Source organism: Barbus barbus (genome assembly GCF_936440315.1).
Source record: "Barbus barbus genome assembly, chromosome: 41".
Taxonomy (NCBI): Eukaryota; Metazoa; Chordata; class Actinopteri; order Cypriniformes; family Cyprinidae; genus Barbus; species Barbus barbus.
This window is the reverse complement of record NC_136719.1, coordinates 2802201-2822200: the sequence shown is the minus strand read 5'-3', so window position 1 is coordinate 2822200 and position 20000 is coordinate 2802201. Positions and strand designations below refer to the sequence as shown.

The 20000-nt window shown below is 38.2% G+C and overlaps 2 protein-coding genes across 2 annotated transcripts in view; both read left to right on the top strand.

Annotated features, from left to right (window-relative positions):
* Positions 1 to 2785, top strand: part of LOC306860535 (GEL complex subunit OPTI-like) — a 4911-nt gene extending 2126 nt beyond the window's left edge. The window contains exons 2-4 of the mRNA XM_079402264.1: positions 150 to 253; positions 334 to 463; positions 1418 to 2785. Of these exons, the coding sequence (XP_079258390.1) occupies positions 150 to 253; positions 334 to 463; positions 1418 to 1459 (276 nt within the window). The 3' untranslated portion in view covers positions 1460 to 2785. The remainder of the gene's footprint in view (positions 1 to 149; positions 254 to 333; positions 464 to 1417) is intronic.
* A 507-nt stretch (positions 2786 to 3292) lies between these two features.
* The window catches only part of LOC306860658 (putative ATP-dependent RNA helicase DHX35), a 21268-nt gene continuing 4560 nt past the window's right edge, over positions 3293 to 20000 (top strand). The window contains exons 1-16 of the mRNA XM_079402467.1: positions 3293 to 3360; positions 4190 to 4317; positions 9904 to 9996; positions 11361 to 11438; positions 11514 to 11618; positions 11703 to 11764; positions 12300 to 12369; positions 12454 to 12513; positions 13288 to 13400; positions 13494 to 13590; positions 16338 to 16496; positions 17086 to 17296; positions 18407 to 18531; positions 19445 to 19499; positions 19572 to 19762; positions 19868 to 19945. Of these exons, the coding sequence (XP_079258593.1) occupies positions 3321 to 3360; positions 4190 to 4317; positions 9904 to 9996; positions 11361 to 11438; positions 11514 to 11618; positions 11703 to 11764; positions 12300 to 12369; positions 12454 to 12513; positions 13288 to 13400; positions 13494 to 13590; positions 16338 to 16496; positions 17086 to 17296; positions 18407 to 18531; positions 19445 to 19499; positions 19572 to 19762; positions 19868 to 19945 (1665 nt within the window). The 5' untranslated portion in view covers positions 3293 to 3320. The remainder of the gene's footprint in view (positions 3361 to 4189; positions 4318 to 9903; positions 9997 to 11360; positions 11439 to 11513; positions 11619 to 11702; positions 11765 to 12299; positions 12370 to 12453; positions 12514 to 13287; positions 13401 to 13493; positions 13591 to 16337; positions 16497 to 17085; positions 17297 to 18406; positions 18532 to 19444; positions 19500 to 19571; positions 19763 to 19867; positions 19946 to 20000) is intronic.

The following is a 20000-nucleotide window of genomic DNA, read 5'->3' as shown; positions in this document are numbered from 1 at the left end:
CACTGATAATAAATCAGCGTATTAGAATGATTTCTGAAGGATCATGTGGCTCAAACATATATGTTTATGTGTGTTTTTTTGTTATGCTCTCTTATTAATGTTGTTATACATGCATTTCTTAACATATTGTTCTTTTTTTCTGATTGCAGGATGAGTTTTTAGACGTTGTTTACTGGTTCCGGCAAATCATCGCTGTTGTATTGGGTGTAATATGGGGTGTCGCACCTCTGAAAGGGTTTCTGGGAATAGCCATGTGAGTATAGTATAGTACAGTCCTCGAGCTGATCGTCATGAAGTCGTCACCCGTGATTTGTGATTGTTTGTTTCCTACAGATTCTGTATCATCAACGCAGGCGTCCTGTACCTGTACTTCAGTAGTTTCCAGCAGGTGGATGAGGAGGAGTACGGAGGAACATGGGAGCTCACCAAAGAAGGCTTCATGACTTCATTTGCTCTGTTTCTGGTAGATACATTTGGGCCTTTTCTTGTTAAGCCTGTTCAATTGTGTTTGAACTGATGCTTCATAGAGGTCATAGAGTTTAATGGAGAAATTTAAATTTGACAGCTACGGAGCATAAACTCTGGAATGAAAACTGTAGAGCAAGTGTATTTGGAAACTTGAGTGTTGAGTGCAAACGGCACTTAAAAACTATAAGCATTAAAATGAAAAAGATTTCATTTTAAAAACTAAATATTATACGCCTCTGTTCAAAAGTTGGATACATTTTTCTTTTATGCCAAAAATCATTAGGATATTAAGTAAAGATCATGTACCATGAAGATATTTTGTAAATTTCTAACCATAAATATATCAAAGCTTAATTTTTGATTAGAAATATGCATTGCTAAGAACTTTATTTGAACAACTTTAAAGGTGTTTTTATCAGTATTTAGATTTTTTTTGCATCCTCAGATTGAAAACACTGAATTCTCAATTTTGACCCTTATGATTGGTTTTGTGGTCTAGGGTCACTTATTAATTAATACAATTATTTTCCTTGGTAGACAAAATTAAGTGGACTTAATGAAAGAAAATGAATAAAGAATTGAAGCAAATTGATAGGAGTATTTTACTTTCTCTTGTCTAAAGCAGTTTAGGTTAAAAAGTGACACAGCTTGCTTTAATTTAATTAATGCATTAATGCAATTTAATTTTGCATTAATGAAGCCTATTTTTGTTCTAACCCCCCCCCCCCCCCCCCCCCCCCCTCAATTTTATTTTTTAACACATTCTTGGCACATGTCCTGCAAATTGTCAAATGAAATGTTATTCTGTGAACCGTAAGAGAGTATGGAAGTGATCCTGTCTTGACACAACATTGTTTTTATTATAATAACCATGCATTAAATTGCATGCATACAAAGGTTTATTTGTAGCGCTGTGAAGTGTGTGATAGCGGGGTGTGTTTGTGTGCAGGTGGTCTGGGTCATCTTCTACACGGCGCTACACTACGACTGAGGACTGCAGGACAGACAGAGACGGACATTTATTTAATGCGATCTGGATGGAGCTACTTTCCCGAGGCGTCTGCATATGTTACCTTCAGCATGTGTGTGCCGGAGGAAGAGGTGCATCATGGGTACAAGACGCGTTAATAACCTTCTGGAACCCAGGGCTCATTGAAATATGAAGCTGATGTTGTCCAGTGCACTGCCATGGCTATTGGGTTAATAACTGTTATTTCTGTTTGTCCTCTCTGATTTTCTTGTTTGATTGCCGCCGTATCAAGCAGGATTTAACTTAATTTGAGGTTTTTCTTAGTTTCTTTCACGATTAGCATCCAACACAGATTGTCTTACTCTGTTATGACCAGTAAAATCTGTGCAATTCATTTTATCGAATCCATAATGTATTAAAGTATTTCTTATGTCTTGTTGATGTAACAAACTGCTCAGTATTTTATAGTGTATTGATGGAAATGCGAATGGTCTGTATGCTTGAAGCCGTAGAGAGAGACTGTTTTCTGGATGAAATGTTTTGGAGAATCAAATAAAGCTGGGCTTTGTCTGCCCTACACTTTTCAACAGATGCTCTGCTCCAGTTCTGGTGGACTCGTCCTTTTATCCACTGTCTTTGTAGCAAATCCAGGAAAGTTGTTTGTTTAATGACTGTACTGAAGTGCTAGATTTCTGTTGACCTACGTAATATATAGTCTAAGGTGATGTCTGTGAAATTTTGCAGGCAGAAAAGGTCAATTGTCTGTTGTCAGTAGTGTAACGCTTACAAGACACCGTCAAACTGAGCAGCCTTCTCTTCTTCTTATTATTAACAGGGTTCCAGTGGGTCCTTAAAAAGTCTTAAATTTAAACATGTTTTTAAGATATTTCTGCTGTTCTGAAAGCGCCACCTGCTGGCAGAGAATGAATGTGCATTTTCAATAAGCACACAGAGCTGGATCCATAAGAGGATAATGCATTATAAAAGTCTAAACAAAATGTATTTATAGGCTACTTAATATAATAATTGATTGATCATTGTTTAAATTAATATAATAATGAATACTTTTGACTCATCCATTTTCTTAAAAATGGTTTAAGGCTGAAATGTATCATTTTATAAAACTGAAAATGTAAATCATGCTTTTTACAGTCATCAATATGTTACTATATGCTATACATTTTATTTGTGCATGTCTTAAATTTGAGCTTAAAAATCCCCCAGAAACCCTGTATTACTACTAGCTATAATATCTTTTGTTGCATGCATAGAATCAGACTGTGACCATAATACGCAGATATGGATGGATTATTAAAATGAGTTAAAAACAGATGAATTTATTTCAGGATAATGTATTTGTCTCATTTATTTTAGGTCAGTTATTATCTATAACCTCTATATTGATATTGAAATGCTGTTTAATTCGATATCTTAGTGTAGGTGTAGTGTTAAACCTGTATTACACTGGACTGATTAACCAGTTCTGATATGAGCTGGGAGACTACTCGACAGAAAAGGAGTTGCAGTAAAGCAGAATCAGCAGATCTGAGTGATTCTGATGTAAATAATCAGCACATCTGAAGCACTGCTTATTTCTGTTATTTTTTTTTTTTTCAAACATTCGAACAATTTTCAACAACAGTTCAATTTTAACATGTTACACATTTAGTGTACAAATCGTATAAATAATAATAATACACTTTTAACAGTTCCAAGTATTTTACAAATATAACGAATTATGTATCGTTACATTTATATTTTCACTTTTTTTCTAAATTAAGATTTTTTCATTCGTATTTTAAAAGTGTTTATTTTATTTAAAAGCGCTGAGGTCGTCGTTGAAAGGCGCGTTCACGCGTCGAGGTCGATGACGTAGCGCATCATGGCGGCGCCCCGCTCCTCCGTGAAATTCTGGAAACCCGGTAAAATCCATATCACACACATTACAGAGTTATCCTGACATATTCACTCATGTTTTGTCTGGTGGTAGTAACACGGTGAAGGCGTGTTGTATCTGTTTTCGAGTGTGTGTTTGTTATTAGCGTGTGACTGCAGTGCTGCAGGACCTCATATCACATCATATAACCCTTATTACGATGAGCTGACTCTGTCTGAAGCGCTGCTGTGTGTGTGTGTGTGTGTGTGTGTGTGAGAAGGGCTGATGATCTGTGTGTGTGTGAAGGTCTGATGATCTGTGTGTGTGTGTGTGTGTGTGTGTGTGAGAGTGTGTGTGTGTGTGAAGGGCTGATGATCTGTGAGTGTGTGTGTGTGAAGGTCTGATGATCTGTGAGTGTGTGTGTGTGTGTGAAGGGCTGATGATCTGTGTGTGAGTGAGTGAGTGAGTGAGTGTGTGTGTGTGTGAGAGTGTGTGTGTGAAGGTCTGATGATCTGTGTGTATGTGAGAGTGTGTGTGTGTGAAGGGCTGATGATCTGTGAGTGTGTGTGTGTGTGAAGGGCTGATGATCTGTGTGTGAGTGAGTGTGTGTGTGTGTGTGTGTGTGTGTGTGTGTGAAGGGCTGATGATCTGTGTGTGTGTGAGTGAGTGAGTGTGTGTGTGTGAGAGTGTGTGTGTGAAGGTCTGATGATCTGTGTGTATGTGAGAGTGTGTGTGTGTGAAGGGCTGATGATCTGTGTGTGAGTGAGTGAGTGAGTGTGTGTGTGTGTGTGTGTGTGTGTGTGTGAAGGGCTGATGATCTGTGTGTGTGTGTGTGTGTGTGTGAGTGAAGGGCTGATGATCTGTGTGTGTTTCAGGCGCAGAGGCTCCAGGTGTGTGTGAGGAGAGAGATCTGAGCACCGAGACCACCGGCTCCTCCATCATCTATAACCCACACACGACTCTCTCCATCGAGAAACAGAGACAGAGACTGCCCGTCTTCAAGGTGTCTGCAGAAACATTAACTATTGGTCATAAACTATTATAGCATTTAGTAAGAGCTTGAATTGTTATATTTTCAGTTTTAGCAGCTCTGTTCTGTCCATGTGTTGTCATTCTTTTTCTTATTCAGTTCAAGCTTTGTTGTTGTTTTTTAACAACTGTTTATTGAATGTTATTTTGAGGAACAGTGGTACAAAACAAAAAGCAGCTGTACAAATTTAAAACCCACCCCTTGGTAGACTTAAAAAATAAATAATAATAATACAAATATAATCATTAATATTAATAGATAAACAAATAACTATGAAATAATTTTTACAAAGATTTTAGAAAAGACACAACATTAAAAGCTGAATGCCATGAATGAACAGTTTTCAGGTTAGATCCATGAATACGAGAAGTTCCATCGAGATAATGTCCAACAGATACACCGTCCAGGTTCATCTGTCCGTTGTGTGAGGAGGACTCCAGCGCTTGACCAGCATTGTTTTGCTGCTGTGAGAGCAGCTAACAGTAAACATCTTTGTTGGAAGGACAAGGTGAAGTCCCAAAAGTCATTCATGAAAAAATGGTCAAACATATCTCAGTACCCAACAAATATAGGTCCAGTGAGAGCTGAGTCCAAAAAAGTGTGAGAGAGGGACACTCCCAAAAAAATGCCAAAACGTGCCTAAAACTCCTTGGGAACAGAGATTACACTCAGGAGAAGACGACAGATTCATCTAAAAACATTTAATTGGAGTCAAGTAAACCCTATGCAGCAATTTCCAATGAATCATTTGGTGATTAGGGTTTTTAGAAGACAATTTAAACATACCCCATACCTGATCAGAAAATAAAACATGCACATCCTCATTAAGATCCTTAGCTCAAACAGTAGTAATAGATAAAGGTTTGTATGAATGCTCAAGAAGAAAGGGATAGATGACTGAAGCAGAGGAGGGAGATTCCTCAGAAGGAAGGATTAGTTTGTGTAAAGAGTGAACAGGCAGTTGAGAGTCAGGCACCCCATACACCTGTAGAGACGATCTAATGCACAAATACATACAGAAGGAGGTGCCTGGCAGATTATACTGAGTTTTAAGATTCTGGAAGGATTTTAAACCACTATCATCACAGATATCTCCCAGAGTGATTACTTTACTATGAGTCCATTGCGGACAATGGAATGGAGTACTGCCTGACAAAAGGTTATTATTGTGGAAAATAGACGAATGCTATGCCATTTTGTAGCTAGTTGTGAACGTCTTTCAACATCCCCCCATGTGGAGAGAAGGTGGGTTACAATGGGACCAAACTGAGATTTACACTGCCTAAGCAGAACTCCCGAAAAAACAAGATGCTTCAATTTATACGGATAAACGATAGATTCCTCAACTGCTCTCCAAGACACAGAAGCGTCAGGATCAAACCAAACTGCTAAAGGGCGGAGGGAAAAGGCTTGAGCATACAGTCTAAAATTAGGGAAAGAAAGACCTCCATGTAATCTACATAGTTGTAAGGTAGTCAGTTTAATACGAGGATGTTTCCCATCCCATATATACCGTGAAACACATGCATCTAGTTTATTCCAGTAGCCAACCGGTGGAGCGAGAGGAATCATGGAAGAAAAGAAATGAATACGTGGAAGAACGTTCATTTTAATATACAGGCCTGAAAAGAAGGAAGGCGAGACCAATTTTTCAAATCTGAGGATACTTTGGCTAGAATACCATTATAGTTTTTTGAGACGATTTCCTGCAGGGAAGGAGAAACATCTGTCCCCAAGTACTTACAGTTTTGAACCAATGGAATAGATATATCATATTTTAGAATTGAGGGGAAGTTTTAAACAGGACTTACTCCAATTAATTTAAAAAAACCCTGAGATAGATCCAAAATGGTCAAATAAATTCAACACATGAGGAATAGACTGTGAAGGCTTCTCCAAAAACAATAAGATATCATCAGCAAACAGAAATATGATGATGAGTATTCCATATATTTGTGGGAGAAATGGTTTCAGATTGTCGGACCGCTTGAGCTAAGGGTTCCCAGGATAGGGCAAATAACAGGAGACAACTGACGAGTACCTCGATGTATAAAGAATGGGTTAGAGCGAACAGCACCTGAGAGAACAGTGCCTGCTGGATTAACATACAGAACTTTTATCATATTTATGAAACTCGATCCCAGACCCAGATGCTGTAGAACCGCCCATAAATAGCTCCATTCTAGCTGATCGAAAGCTTTCATCGCATCTAGAGATAATACTGCGCAAGGAGAGGACAAACTATTCTTTGAATTAATAATATGATATAACCTGCGTAAGTTATCCGAAGCTGAGCGAGATTTAATGAATCCTGTTTGGTCATGATGACCTAGCCTATTCATATATTTCTCTAGATGACGAGATAGTACTTTAGCATATCATTTAACATCAGTCCCTATCAAAGAAAGTGGCCGGTAACTAGAACAGGAAGTCGGATCTTTATCTTTTTAAACAAGAGCGAAATAACAGCTATATTAATGGATGGGTGAAATGAGCATTGAGTAACTGAAAAATGTATCATATCTAACATGAGGGGGCCTAAATCAGACCAAAAAGTAGTATACAATTCGATTGGAAAGCCATCTATTCCTGGGGACTTCCCCTTGTTCAAAGATCAAACTGCTGACTCCAGCTCCTGAAGAGTGATCGGTTCTGCCAGGTATTCTGAATCTGAATCTGACAGCCAAGGTAAATCAAGGCTGGACAGAAAAGATGCAAAAGAGTCAGGGTCACCATCAGCAGAAGAAGTATAGAGGTTAGAATAAAAAGAGTGAAAGGTGATATTAATGTCTTTTGGGTCTGTCATAATGAGCCCAGATTGGGATTTAATCCCAAAGTGTTCGAGGATCATCCACTGAACCTTATTTAATTTCAATAAACTCAACAAATTTATTTCTGAATTGACTGCAAAAGTTTTCATCTTGTAACAATTTATGGTTAAATAGCCATCTAGTGGCACGAGATGGCAGAGGGATCAAAGATAATCTGCACAAATTTCCATCACGATCCGACAGAGATAAGGAACAGATATCGGCATCACGAACAGCTGAAGATAAGGAGAAATGAAAATATAGTCAATTCGCCAATAGGATTTATGGGTAGCAGAAAAGAAAGTGAAAGACTTAGCAGAAGGATTTAATAAACGCCAACTGTCCACCAACGAGGATGAGGTTACACATCGCTGAAGTTTGTCAGGACACAAATCTTGAGAGAGTGATTCCTTTGGTCCAGATCTATCTAGGATATGCAACATTACAGAATTCGGATCTGCACCCAATACGGTTTCAAAATCTGAAAACTTCAAGAGATAGGCTGACAAAACAGAGAAAAAAGTAGGGTCAGGAGTACAAGGGGCATAAACTGAGAGGAATACAATATTCCTATTCTACACTAGTGTTTTTATGTGTTATTCTATAACACTATATCAATCTTTCTTCTTTGCAAAAAATCCAGAAAACCTGTACGTTTGTGAGGGACATTTAGCCCATTAATATTACAACTCAGAATATTAAGGTCAGTCATAGGTATCAAACAAAACTACTGCATAATAAGACAAAATACAAGTTTGAGAATAAAACCAGCACCCCCACCCTCCCCGTTACCATTCAAAAAAACATAAACGCATTCCCATGAACTATGACAGATCAAACCAAGAACAAACCTTGATCTGCCAGCGCCCCTTAATATGGTCCGTGGTGTCAACAAAAACCTGCACATTACTGTAGCACCAATATTGGCCCCATAGTCACATATTGACTAGGTAGTATCTCTATTTAAAAAAAAAAAAAAAAGAGAAGAGAGGAGAGATAAAGAATACAAATAAAATATCATAATCAGTAAGCGATACTGTAGCACTATGAATTAAGAAGTGAACATTAAAGTGAACAGAGAAAGACACAGTCACCTAACCATTTAGAGCATCTCTTCTCCGATTAGACAGCAAATGTCCAGCTGGAGTTCACTGAGAGTTGGTGGATGAACGGGATCTGAGAAAAACTACTGCTTCTTCTGGGGAGTGTAGCATTTTAGGTTCACCTTGATTGAGAATGACCTTCAGCAGTGCAGGATAAAGGAGAAAATTCTGGATGCCCACGTATCTCATCTCCTTCTTAATTGGCGCAAATGCACTTTTTGCGGTGACCGGAGAAAAATCTGGAAAGAAAGACAGCGTTGCTCCGTCAGAAGTTTTCACCAGGGCATGAAGTCTGGCGGGCCGCAGAATGAGCTCCCTGTCCGTGTACCGCAGCAGTTTAAAGATGAAAACCCGTGGTTTAGCGCGATCTGAGGAGAGCCTTGTGTACACACGATGCGCTCGCTCCACTTCAATCTCTTTGCCCGCCAGAGACAGGAGCCACGTCTTTTCTAAAAGCCCATAGGCTCGTCCTTCTCTGAACCTTCAGGCAATCCGACCAGATGCAGATTGCTGCGCCTATTGCGATCCTGTAAGTCCACAACCGGTTGCTCGAGCGCAGCTACTCGCCTATCGTGATCTGCAACAACTTTCTTTTGTTCTCTCATCTCTCCTGTAAGAAGATCCAGTTTAGAGCATAGCGACTGAACAACTGACGTGTGAGAAGCAAACTCGTTCTGCATCGCCGTCAGCTCGGTTCTTAGAATGTCCTCAAAGTGTGTAACAGTGTTCGCCATCTTGTCCATCATATCGCTCGCGGTCGGTGGCTTGGATTTCTTCTTAATCGGAGAAGCCGATGGAGACAACTCCTGCTGTTTATGACTGCATGCCATCAGGGAAAGCACCACCAATGAATAAAACTTAAAATAAAACAAAAAAATCGGCAAAAAGAGGCCAACCGTACGGAGCTCTATTCGAGTGCGACTAGGTTCATGAGCACGTCACGTGACTCTGCTTTGTTGTTCTTTTTAAATGTCTGTTTTAGTTTATGTAATTTTAATACTTCAAATTGAACACATTTATTACCGTTTGCAACATTTCTAGTGTTTAGGTTTTCATCTAATAATTATATTTTATTTGATTTCAGTGTTAGTTCAGTTAACAAAAATGATTTCTGATGGTTTTAGTTAACAGTAACAATTCTGATGTGTGCACTTTAACACAACAATTATAACAACAATAGTAAGTATTATTAACGTTACTATATCATTATTTTGGATATTTCAAATAAATTTTTTTTTTTTTTTTTTCAGTAAATCATCGTTTTAAATATAAATCTGAATATAATAATATATTAAATATCAGTGTAGGGTAAATATTAAATTTAAGCCCTAAATCTAAATCACAGATGTAAACCACCATGATGCTGGGTTTTGCGAGGGGTTTTTCGTTATTTAGACGCTAAAGTGTTTCTGGTGTGTTATGAGTGATCCAAACTCCCGTAAATTCAAAAGACTTTAAAGCAAATGCCACTAATTATAATGTTATGCTGCTACGTTTATATTTTTATTAGTATATGTAACAAAATGTATCCTTTTTTTAAAATGTTTTATTTTATAATTTTGTTTGTGTATTTACAATCCAATTTTGTTTTATAGTGAAGTTTCTGCATTTTATAAATGCTTTTTTAATTTTTTTTTTGTATCCAGCACAGAAACAACATCCTTTATCTGGTGGAGAGTTTCCAGACTGTGGTGATTATTGGAGAAACAGGATCTGGAAAAAGCACACAAATCCCACAGGTTTGTCCAGCGCTGGCCAATCAGACGCAAAGATTTTCCTCAATCAATCAGTATCAAGCTAAGGGGGCGGTCACACCGCACGTTTCCTTCCATTGACTTCCATTCATGCGCATGAGAAGTAGTGGAGTAGATTGGGTATTTTTACATTTTAGATGCATTATAATTTTGTTTTGTGTTGAATTTAAGTTTTTAGAAAGACGCTGCACGGTGTTACGTCAAATCACGACCGTTGCAGTGTGCGAAACAATTTCTCATGCTCAAAGTTAGTGTTCATTTTGTCAGCTATTTTAGTCTTAGTCTTAGTCCCATGTTAAATGTGCTTGTTAGTTTTTATCATATTTACTCAACCTTATCGTGTTTTGTTTCAGTCGTTTAAGAACCGGTTTCACAGACAGGGCTTATACTAAGCCAGGATTAGGCCATAGTTCATTATGAACGCAAGTAATTTTTATGAACGTGCTTAGGAAAAAGCATTACTGATATATTGTAAGATCAGTCAGTGCCAGTTTCTTTCAGTTGAAACGGCTCAGACTTACATTTTAGTCTAGGACTAGGCTTAAACCTTGTCTGTTAAACCAGGGGTAAACGTCTCAGTATTTTAGTCTAGTTTCAGTCTAAGAAAACTTGGCATTTTAGATTATTATTAATTAACCATACAGCAGTATTAATTTAGTCTTAGTTTTACTCAAATGTACGTTTTAGTTCTCATATTTAGTCTACCTTGTCCTGTTTTTTAGTCCGTGAAATCTAAGTCACATTTTTGTCATACTGTAAATTAATTTTGCTCAAAATTATAATCGTAATGATTATTGTCATTTGAGAAATTGGTGGCTGACTAAATACTTTTTTGCCCAACTATATATATATATATATATATATATATATATATATATATATATATATATATATATATATATATATATATATATATATATATATATATATACACACATATACAAATATAACAGGTACAATAGAAAAAGAATATAGAAAGCTAGTGCTAGTATTTTTTTAAAGTAAACAGCTAGAAAATGAATTGCGAGTTCAAGTGATGGGGTCAAGTGTTTTTTTTTTTAATAAAAAGGAAAACAAATATTTAAAATAGAATTAGAATAGAGCGTGCTAGAGTTAAGAGGGTCAAATAAAGATGGAAGAGATGTGTTTTTATCCGTTTGTTGAAGATGGCTAAGGACCCGGATTGAGTTGGGCAGGTCAGTCCACCAGGAGGGAACAGTTAATGATAACATTAAGTTAGCATTTCACTGGCAAATCACTTAATTCAGCAATGTCTTCAGAATAAGGCTGACTGTAAGGAAAGTCTTGTAGGTTAGAGGTGTGTTGTGATGTTGCTGATGTTTGGGCAGTATCTGCTGGAGGCGGGATGGGCGGCGGACGGGAAGGTGATCGGCGTGACTCAGCCGCGGCGGGTGGCTGCCACATCTGTACGTAACTCTTCTCTTCAGTTTAATCTGAGCGTGGGTGTGTGCTGCGGGCTGAATGTGATCGTGTGCTCACAGGTGGCCGGTCGCGTGGCGGAGGAGCGCGGGGCATATCTGGGGCATGAGGTGGGCTACAGCATCCGCTTCGATGACTGCTCTGACCCGCACACCACACGCATTAAGGTACAGACTCTGGTTTATTAGTTACATCTGCTGTTTGTCAAGGGTGTCTGTCTTTTCAGTGACTTCCTGTTCTCTCTGTCTCAGTTTCTGACGGACGGGATGTTGGTTCGGGAGATGATGTCTGACCCGCTGCTGAAGAAGTACAGGTAAAGCAGCAGCGATGCTTCGAATATTTGTCCAAAAAAAAACAAATCCACACTCCAATGCAAAAACCTTGTCATGCGTTGACTATGTAAGTGTCTTTGCTTTTTAAAGAGCCCCTGTTATGGATTTTTGAAAATGATCATTCATGCAGTAACACAGCTGTATGTGAATGAAAACATCCTGCAAAGTTTTAAATCTGAAAGTGCTCCGTGTATAAAGTTATTGTCTCTCAAAAGAAAGAGTCGACTCTGAATCATTGAAACGAGCCGTTTTTAAAACGAATCCCAAGCCGTTTCATGTTGACGTCAACATGAAACATTAGCATACTGCCGCCCACTTGTTGGTCTTTTTGCGTTGGTCTGAATGTGCATTAGTAATATTTTGGGATTAGGAGAGAAGCCAAAAGCTTTGTTCCCCCCAACAGAAATGATGCCTTTTAAATTCAAATATAATTTGAATATTGCTATTATTTGAGTTTTTCAGCCATTTTGAGAGGTTTCAGGTGAAGGACTGATCATTGGTGTTGTTTTGCTGTAGTGTGATAATGCTGGATGAAGCTCACGAGCGAACGCTTTACACCGACATCGCCATCGGCCTCCTGAAGAAGGTGATGCTCTGTTTGCTCTCTATCGTCTGTCAGATGAGCTTTTGTGTGAGGGTTGACTTCTCATTGTTTTCTCTCTCTTTACAGATTCAGAAGAAGCGCAGAGACCTGCGTTTGATCGTAGCTTCAGCCACTCTGGATGCTAAGGTGAATCCAACCCACCTTAACTTTTTTAACTTTTAATTAATCAAAGAAAAAAGTATCGCAGGTTCCAAAAAATATTAAGCAGCACAACAGTTTTCCACATTGATGATAAATCAGTATATTAGAAAGATTTCTGAAGAATCATGTGACTCTGAAGACTGGAGTAATGATACTGAAAATACAGCGCTGCGTCACAGACATAAATTACATTTTAAACTACGTATATTAAAATAGAAAACCAACATTTCACAATAATAGTTTTTTTCCCCTGTATTTTTGACCAAATGCAGCCTTGATGAGCAGAAGAACCTTCTTTAAAAAACATGAACAATCTTTCTGATCCAAACTTTTGAAACATTGTATATGATGCTGAAAATTCAGCTTTGCATCACAGAAATGAATACAATTTTGCAATTTAAATTGTAATAATATTTTAGAATAATACTATTTTTACTGTATTTTTGATCAAATAAATGCAGCCTTGGTGAGCAGAAGAGACTTCTTTCAAAAACATTAGAAAGTCTTAACACTGAAGTTTTGGATGTAGTGTGCACTGTTTTTGAAGGATTTAAAAAAAACAACACCAACAGATGAACTAATTTTCCCTGCACAACGCTGTTGTTGGTGTCTTTAATCACCGAGGGTTCGTGATAATCAGTCACATGACTGCTGATGATCTCCGCGGTCTGCATCAGTCCATCAGCGGCCTGCGGCTGTGTGCTCAGTGTTTGTAGAGTTCATCTACATCTGATACATGAACAATATTGTGTCCCTCAGAAATTCCATGATTTCTTCAACCTAAATGAGTCTGGAGACCCAAATAAAGACACCTGTGCGATTCTGACGGTGGAGGGCCGAACTTTCCCTGTGGATATTTTCTACACTGTCAGGTGAAGCTTATATTCACAGACGCTCAGTCTTGTGAGAAACAAGTCTCTCTCTGCGTCGACTGATGAAAGTGACGGGATGTTTTCTGTCTCTAGTCCTGTCCCGGACTATGTGAAGGCTACGGTGGAAACCGTGATGAAGATCCACGAGATGGAGGATGATGGAGATGTGCTGGCGTTCCTCACAGGACAGGTGTGTGTGTGTGTGACGTGTGGGCAGGTTTCTTCTGGAATAGACATGCAGCATTGATTTTCATTGTTCACGTCCTAAAAAGGTCTTTTAAAATATGTTTTTTAAAGGGGTCCTATTATGCTCTTTTACAAAGTCTTGATTTTGTTTTGGGGGTATTAATTCTCTGCCAGCAGGAGGCGCTGTTGGAGCGGGAGAGAGCGAGACAAAGCTGAGCTCCGCTCACAAATGCTGCTTTATCAGACATTACATGCAAGATGAAATTAAAGTGACGTCCAAAATTTTCTGAAGACGGTCGGTTTCCTTCAGAAATACAGTGGTATAAAAACAGCGCACTGGGATTTGATTTTGAAACGAGCAGCGCTCAACCAAGCGTTCTCCCCACCCGCCAACCATTAGAATTTATTTTTGTGATGTCACAAATACAGGAAGACAACTTTGTAGTCCAAACGAGCCGTTCGCTGTAGTTCTTGAAAAGGGATTTTTAAAAAAACTAAATATCTCCCTTTGGAGTGGACTTTGAGATTTGTAACTTTGTAGATATGTTAATGCCCAAATATACACACTACACACTAGGCCTGAACGATTAATTGCATTTGCGATAATATCGTGATATGAAAAAACGTGATTTTTCAACCGCAGAGGCTGCGATTACACTGTCACGTGACACGCGAGAGTAAAGAGGTGTGTTCGACTTGAAGATCGATCGGTGTATGACATCAAAGTATGGCGAGAGAACACATAAGGAGACCTCCGCTCTCTTATATCTCTCGCAGTATTTGATGACACACAGCGATCGGTCTCGCTGCGCTGCTTCAAGTCCAACACATCTAAGCAGTCTTCACAGGAAGCATCAAGTCGGCACGCTATGTTGCCAAGTCTGCAGTTTGCGGTCTTACATATCATGCAGAATTGACACGCTACATGTAAATGATATTCTTTGTTGTATTTTCCTGTCAAAATAACGGAGTTCCTTTGGAATTCTTCAGCTTTTAAGAACTGCCGGGTTTTCCGGTAGTGGGCGGGACTAAGAGATTTTCACGGTATGATAATCGTCTCAGAAAATATCACGGTTTCACGGTATATATTAAACAATAATTCTTATCAGTAACAATGACTCTTAAAAGAATAAGAACAAGTTATTTGAGTGAACAAATCCTTTATTGCAACAAACTTGAAATTAGAGATCGACCGATATATCGATTTACCAATATTTTCACGATATTTAAGCATTTTTCCATAATCGGATATCGGTTTTGCTAATATTAGTGTTGCAGCTAAAGCTTTTTATAAATAAAATAGTTTTTTATTGTTGTAATACAAAGATTAAATTTAACATGACCAAAATGGTAATTGTTTGACGTGGTCGCATTTGTAGGAGCCGCAGCACATTATAGCAGGAGTCAGATTTCACTGATCACGTGAAGAGAGGTGCTTTCAGCCGAGCGCTTCATGGGAAGAGCCTGGTTTATACTCGCCGCGTCAGCACGAGCGCGAAGGTGCGCGTCGCGGACGGAGCGCAACGGAGGATTTTGTTTTCAAACTAAAGTAAAAGACCGCTTCTTAAACCAGAGAAGGTGAACATGCTGGTGTTCTTGTAGAAAAAACATGCAAGTCCTGTCAGCGACAGCCTGTTTAGTTTTACTTTTCAGTTCGAGCGAACGCAGACAACCTGATTAATATTCATGAACCCAGCAGCTCAATAATCCTTAGTGCGTTTTATATTGTTCTTATTAGTAGTACAATTCATAGTAGTTTTATCTTAACAGTATTATTTGTAGTCTTTTCCCCTTTTTTATAGAAACACTAAATGACAAACAATATCTTAAGCACCAGACCTAAGTTCAGTCAACAAGACAAATATGCATTCATACATGATTATTCTAATTACTAAAGCTCTATCATCATTTAATGCTAAATTATCAGAATATAAAGTTTCACTGACTGATGCCAAGTGAGATATTAAAAAAACTGTGCCATTTTCCAAACATAAGCTCTCTCTCTCTCACTTTCTCTCTCTCTCTCTCTCTCTCTCTCTCTCTCTCTCTCTCTCTCTCTCTCTATATATATATATAATGTGTATATGTATGTGTATATATGTATATCAGATCATTAATATTAGTCTGATGAGTAAATAAAAAATAATTACAAGACAATGGAGATTGTATTGCCAAGTAGAGGGTTGATAATATTATCAATAATCAGTTTAATTTGATGGGTGCCACAGAAAAAGTAAAATAGTGTAGATTAGTGTACAATGTTTTATAATAATAATTGATTCTATTTAGTGACCATTTCATTTATTTAACATTTAAAATTGGGGGCATCCAAGTTATTTGACATTTGAACATTTAAAAAAAAAAAAGTTTCGATACTTTCCCTGATGATTAGTTTATTTTATAATGCTGTAACTCAGTTACTGTTTGTGAGAAGTAACTAGTAATATAACTAATTACTGTTTTAAAGTAACGTGCCCAACACTGCATACTATACAATGATTTATTACTTGTCTTTGTTGAGTAATACAGAATATAAAAAGCTTTAAAAAAATAATTGCATATTAAATCACAATATTGGTAAAAAAAAAATCGCAATTAGATTATTTTCCAAAGTCGTTCAGCCCTACTACACACTGACTAAAATTCAAAAAGTGAAAAAGCATAATGGGACCCCTTTAAGGACCCCATCACCCCTGATGTTTGACCTGCTGTCGGCGTATATTGATGTTTTTCTGCTCGGTCTTTCATCAGGAGGAGGTGGAGAAGTTGGTGTCTCTGCTCCAGGAACAGGCCCGGACTTTGTCCCGTTACGGGATGAAGAAGCACCTGTGTGTGCTGCCCATGTACGCGGGCCTGCCCTATAACGAGCAGATGAGAGTGTTCGAGAGGATGCCCCCTACTGTCAGAAAGGTGCAACCACATGTGACCCTGCAGCACAAAACCAGTCTTAGGTCGCTGGGGTATATTTGTAGCAATAGCCAACAATACACTGTATGGGTCAAAATGATCAGTTTTTCTTTTATGCCAAAAATCATTAGGATATTAAGTAAAGATCATGTTCCATGAAGGTATTTTGTACATTTCCTACCATAAATATATCAAAACTTAATTTCTGATCAGTAATATGCATTGCTAAGAACTTCATTTGAACAACTTTAAAGGAGATTTTCTCAATATTTAGATTTTTTGCACCCTCAGATTCCAGATTTTCAAACAGTTGTATCTCAGCCAAATATTGTCCGATCATAACAAAGCTTATTTTTTCAGCTTTCAGATGATGCATAAATCTCAATCTCAAATGTGACTGGTTTTGTGGTCCAGGGTCACATATATAGGACAGAAACAATGAATTGAGATTCAGTCACAGTCAATGACGTTTAGTGTCCTGTTTGCGCTCTCAGATATACACTTAAACAGAGAAACTGGAGAATCGGCACACGTGTGACCATATGCACTACACTGAATCCTCTTGACGTCGTTTGTTTGTGATGTTTTTCAGGTGGTGGTCGCCACCAATATAGCAGAGACGTCCATCACCATTAACGGTGTGGTGTTTGTGATTGACTGTGCGTTTGTGAAGCTGAGGGCGTATAATCCACTCACAGCGATAGAGTCCCTGATCGTTACGCCCATCTCTAAAGCCTCCGCCTGTCAGAGAGCCGGGCGAGCCGGGAGAAACCGCGCAGGGAAGTGTTTCCGGCTCTACACAGGTACAGTGTAAATGTATCATAAATAATAATAAATAAAATATATATAAGTTAATTAAATCTATTACATATATTCTGGAGACTGAATTCTGAAATCTAATTGACGCCTGTACTTATACTGTAGTGTGTTATTGGTATCTAAAGCTATTAAAAAATATTACTGGTAACTGAAATAAGGTAAAATAAAAAATAGATGAAATGTAAACTTAAAAACAACAACTTCAAATTAGAAGTTAACTAACTAAATTAAAGCTGTTTAAAATGTAATAAAATGACTAAAGCTAAAACTGAAATAAAACTAAATAAGCTAAATGTAAGTATAAAAAGAACACAAAAACTAATAAAATTGACACAAACGCATAACAAAATTGCTTAAACTAAAACGTAAACAAATCTGAAAATTTAAAATCTAAAAATAAAAGCTGCAAAATCCAAACTATCAGTGTCCTATATGAATACTAAATGTAAGTCAGTGTAGTAGTTTTTAACCGTTACTGCAGTAACTTTAATTTAAGAAACGACTTCCTGTCCAGTTCATGAGTTGGATTGGAATGACAGGGAAAGGCAATTCAACACGGTCACAATTTTGCAAACATTGTACAAACCTTTTAGAAATGTTACCGCTCAAATATTTTACAATAAAAAGTTTATCATTTATAATTTTTAAAATGTTTAATAAATTTAGATAAATATATAAAGCATAAATGCCCACTGCTCCGGGTGTGTGTTCACTGTGTGTGTGTGTGTTCACTGTGTGTGTGTGTGTGTGTGTGTTCACGGTGTGTGTGTTCACTGCTGTGTGTGTGTGTGTGTGTGTGTGTGTGTTCACGGTGTGTGTGTGTGTGTGTGTTCACGGTGTGTGTGTGTTCACTGCTGTGTGTGTGTGTGTGTGTGTGTTCACAGTGTGTGTTCACTGCTGTGTGTGTGTGTGTTCGGTGTGTGTGTTCACGGTGTGTGTGTTCACTGCTGTGTGTGTGTGTGTGTTCACGGTGTGTGTGTTCACTGCTGTGTGTGTGTGTGTGTTCACGGTGTGTGCGTACTATACTATAGGATATTGCACTGTATACTTTCTTTGTGAAAGCTGTTGTTTGTTTGTGCTTCTCTCTCTGTCAGAGGAGGACTTTGAGAAGCTGCCCGAGTCGACGGTTCCTGAGATGCAGCGCTCGAATCTGGCTCCGGTCATCCTGCAGCTCAAAGCTCTGGGCATCGACAATGTGCTGCGCTTCAACTTCCTGTCTGTGAGTGACCCCTGACGAGGGCTGGGCCATAAATCCATGACAATTATTGTGCGATATAAATTTCCTCGATAAACGATAACATGAGTTCGATATAATATTTATGAGGCAAAGGCGGAACGAAAGAGCATTTGAATTAATGTAGACATGTATTAAAGGAGGAGTAATGGAATATAATGACAGTATTTTTTGTGAATAAAGTATAGCGTTTATGCTTTTATACTAACTGTATTTAGACTACTACCATCAAAATAAAAATCCCGCCTCAAACGCATCGGCCAAACAGGAAAAACTTATCTGCCGATATTTGAAACATGGGAAATATCTAATTTAGCGACCACTAATCTAAATGTATGCTACTATGGAAGACCAATGGTTAAGAAAAACCACCTCAAACAGTCAGAATAACTCAATTGAACCATATAAAGATTACATTGCTACAGTTTTTACAGATATTACTGATTTTGATAATGAATATAAATCTACATCTGCATCCTAACTCAAGCTACTATCAAATGTGTATTTCTAAGAGACAATGTTTTTATATTATTAATATTATCAGGCAACACAAACCTGTTTCTTGATTTGAAACAATATTACTCATTATAACATGCAGAACTATTTTTTTCAATTACGATACTTGTTTTAATTCAAAAGCGAAGTGTTTGTCATGTTCTGACCATAAAGAATAGTTTAAAACCACAATTAACTGTCTGTTTGTTTTACAACTTTCACATTGGAGCAAAAATCTGCCTTTAAACTTGAAAAACAAACAAAAAATTATCTTGAGAATTATCGATATTGACTGATTTATTGTGAGAATTGTTTTTGGCCCTAGCCCTGAGCGCAGCTAACAGACGTCAGCGTGTGTGTGAAGCCTTGCTCTGCTTTGAGCATCAGTGTGTTTGTGTTGCAGCCTCCACCGGCTCAGTCCATGGTGCAGGCCCTGGAGCTGCTCTACGCTCTCGGAGGTAGAAGATCAAGAGCGTTTCTTTCACTGCTGCATGATCTGCATGTGTTCTCATAAGCTCTCGCTCTGGCAGGTCTGGATCAGTACGGGCGTCTCACTGACCCCATGGGGGTGCGGATGGCCGAGTTTCCGCTCAGCCCCATGTTTGCCAAGATGCTGCTGGAATCAGGAAACTTCGGCTGCTCTAAGGAGATTGTCACGATAGCAGCCATGATGCAAATACAGAACATTTTTGTAGCGCCGCACAACCAGAAGAAATCAGCTGTACGTTTTTTTTAGTCTGTAGTTGTTTTTGTATGCTTTCTAAAGCATTTGAATTGATTTGTACCAGTAAAGCTTTTGTTGTTGTGTGTGTTCCTGTGGCGTCAGGCGCGGGAGCGCAGGAAGTTTGCTGTGGCCGAGGGCGATCATCTCACCATGCTGAATGTTTATGAGGCTTTCATAAAGGTAACTGATCACATTTAATGAAGTGTCCACATATTGAAATAATAAATAGTAAATA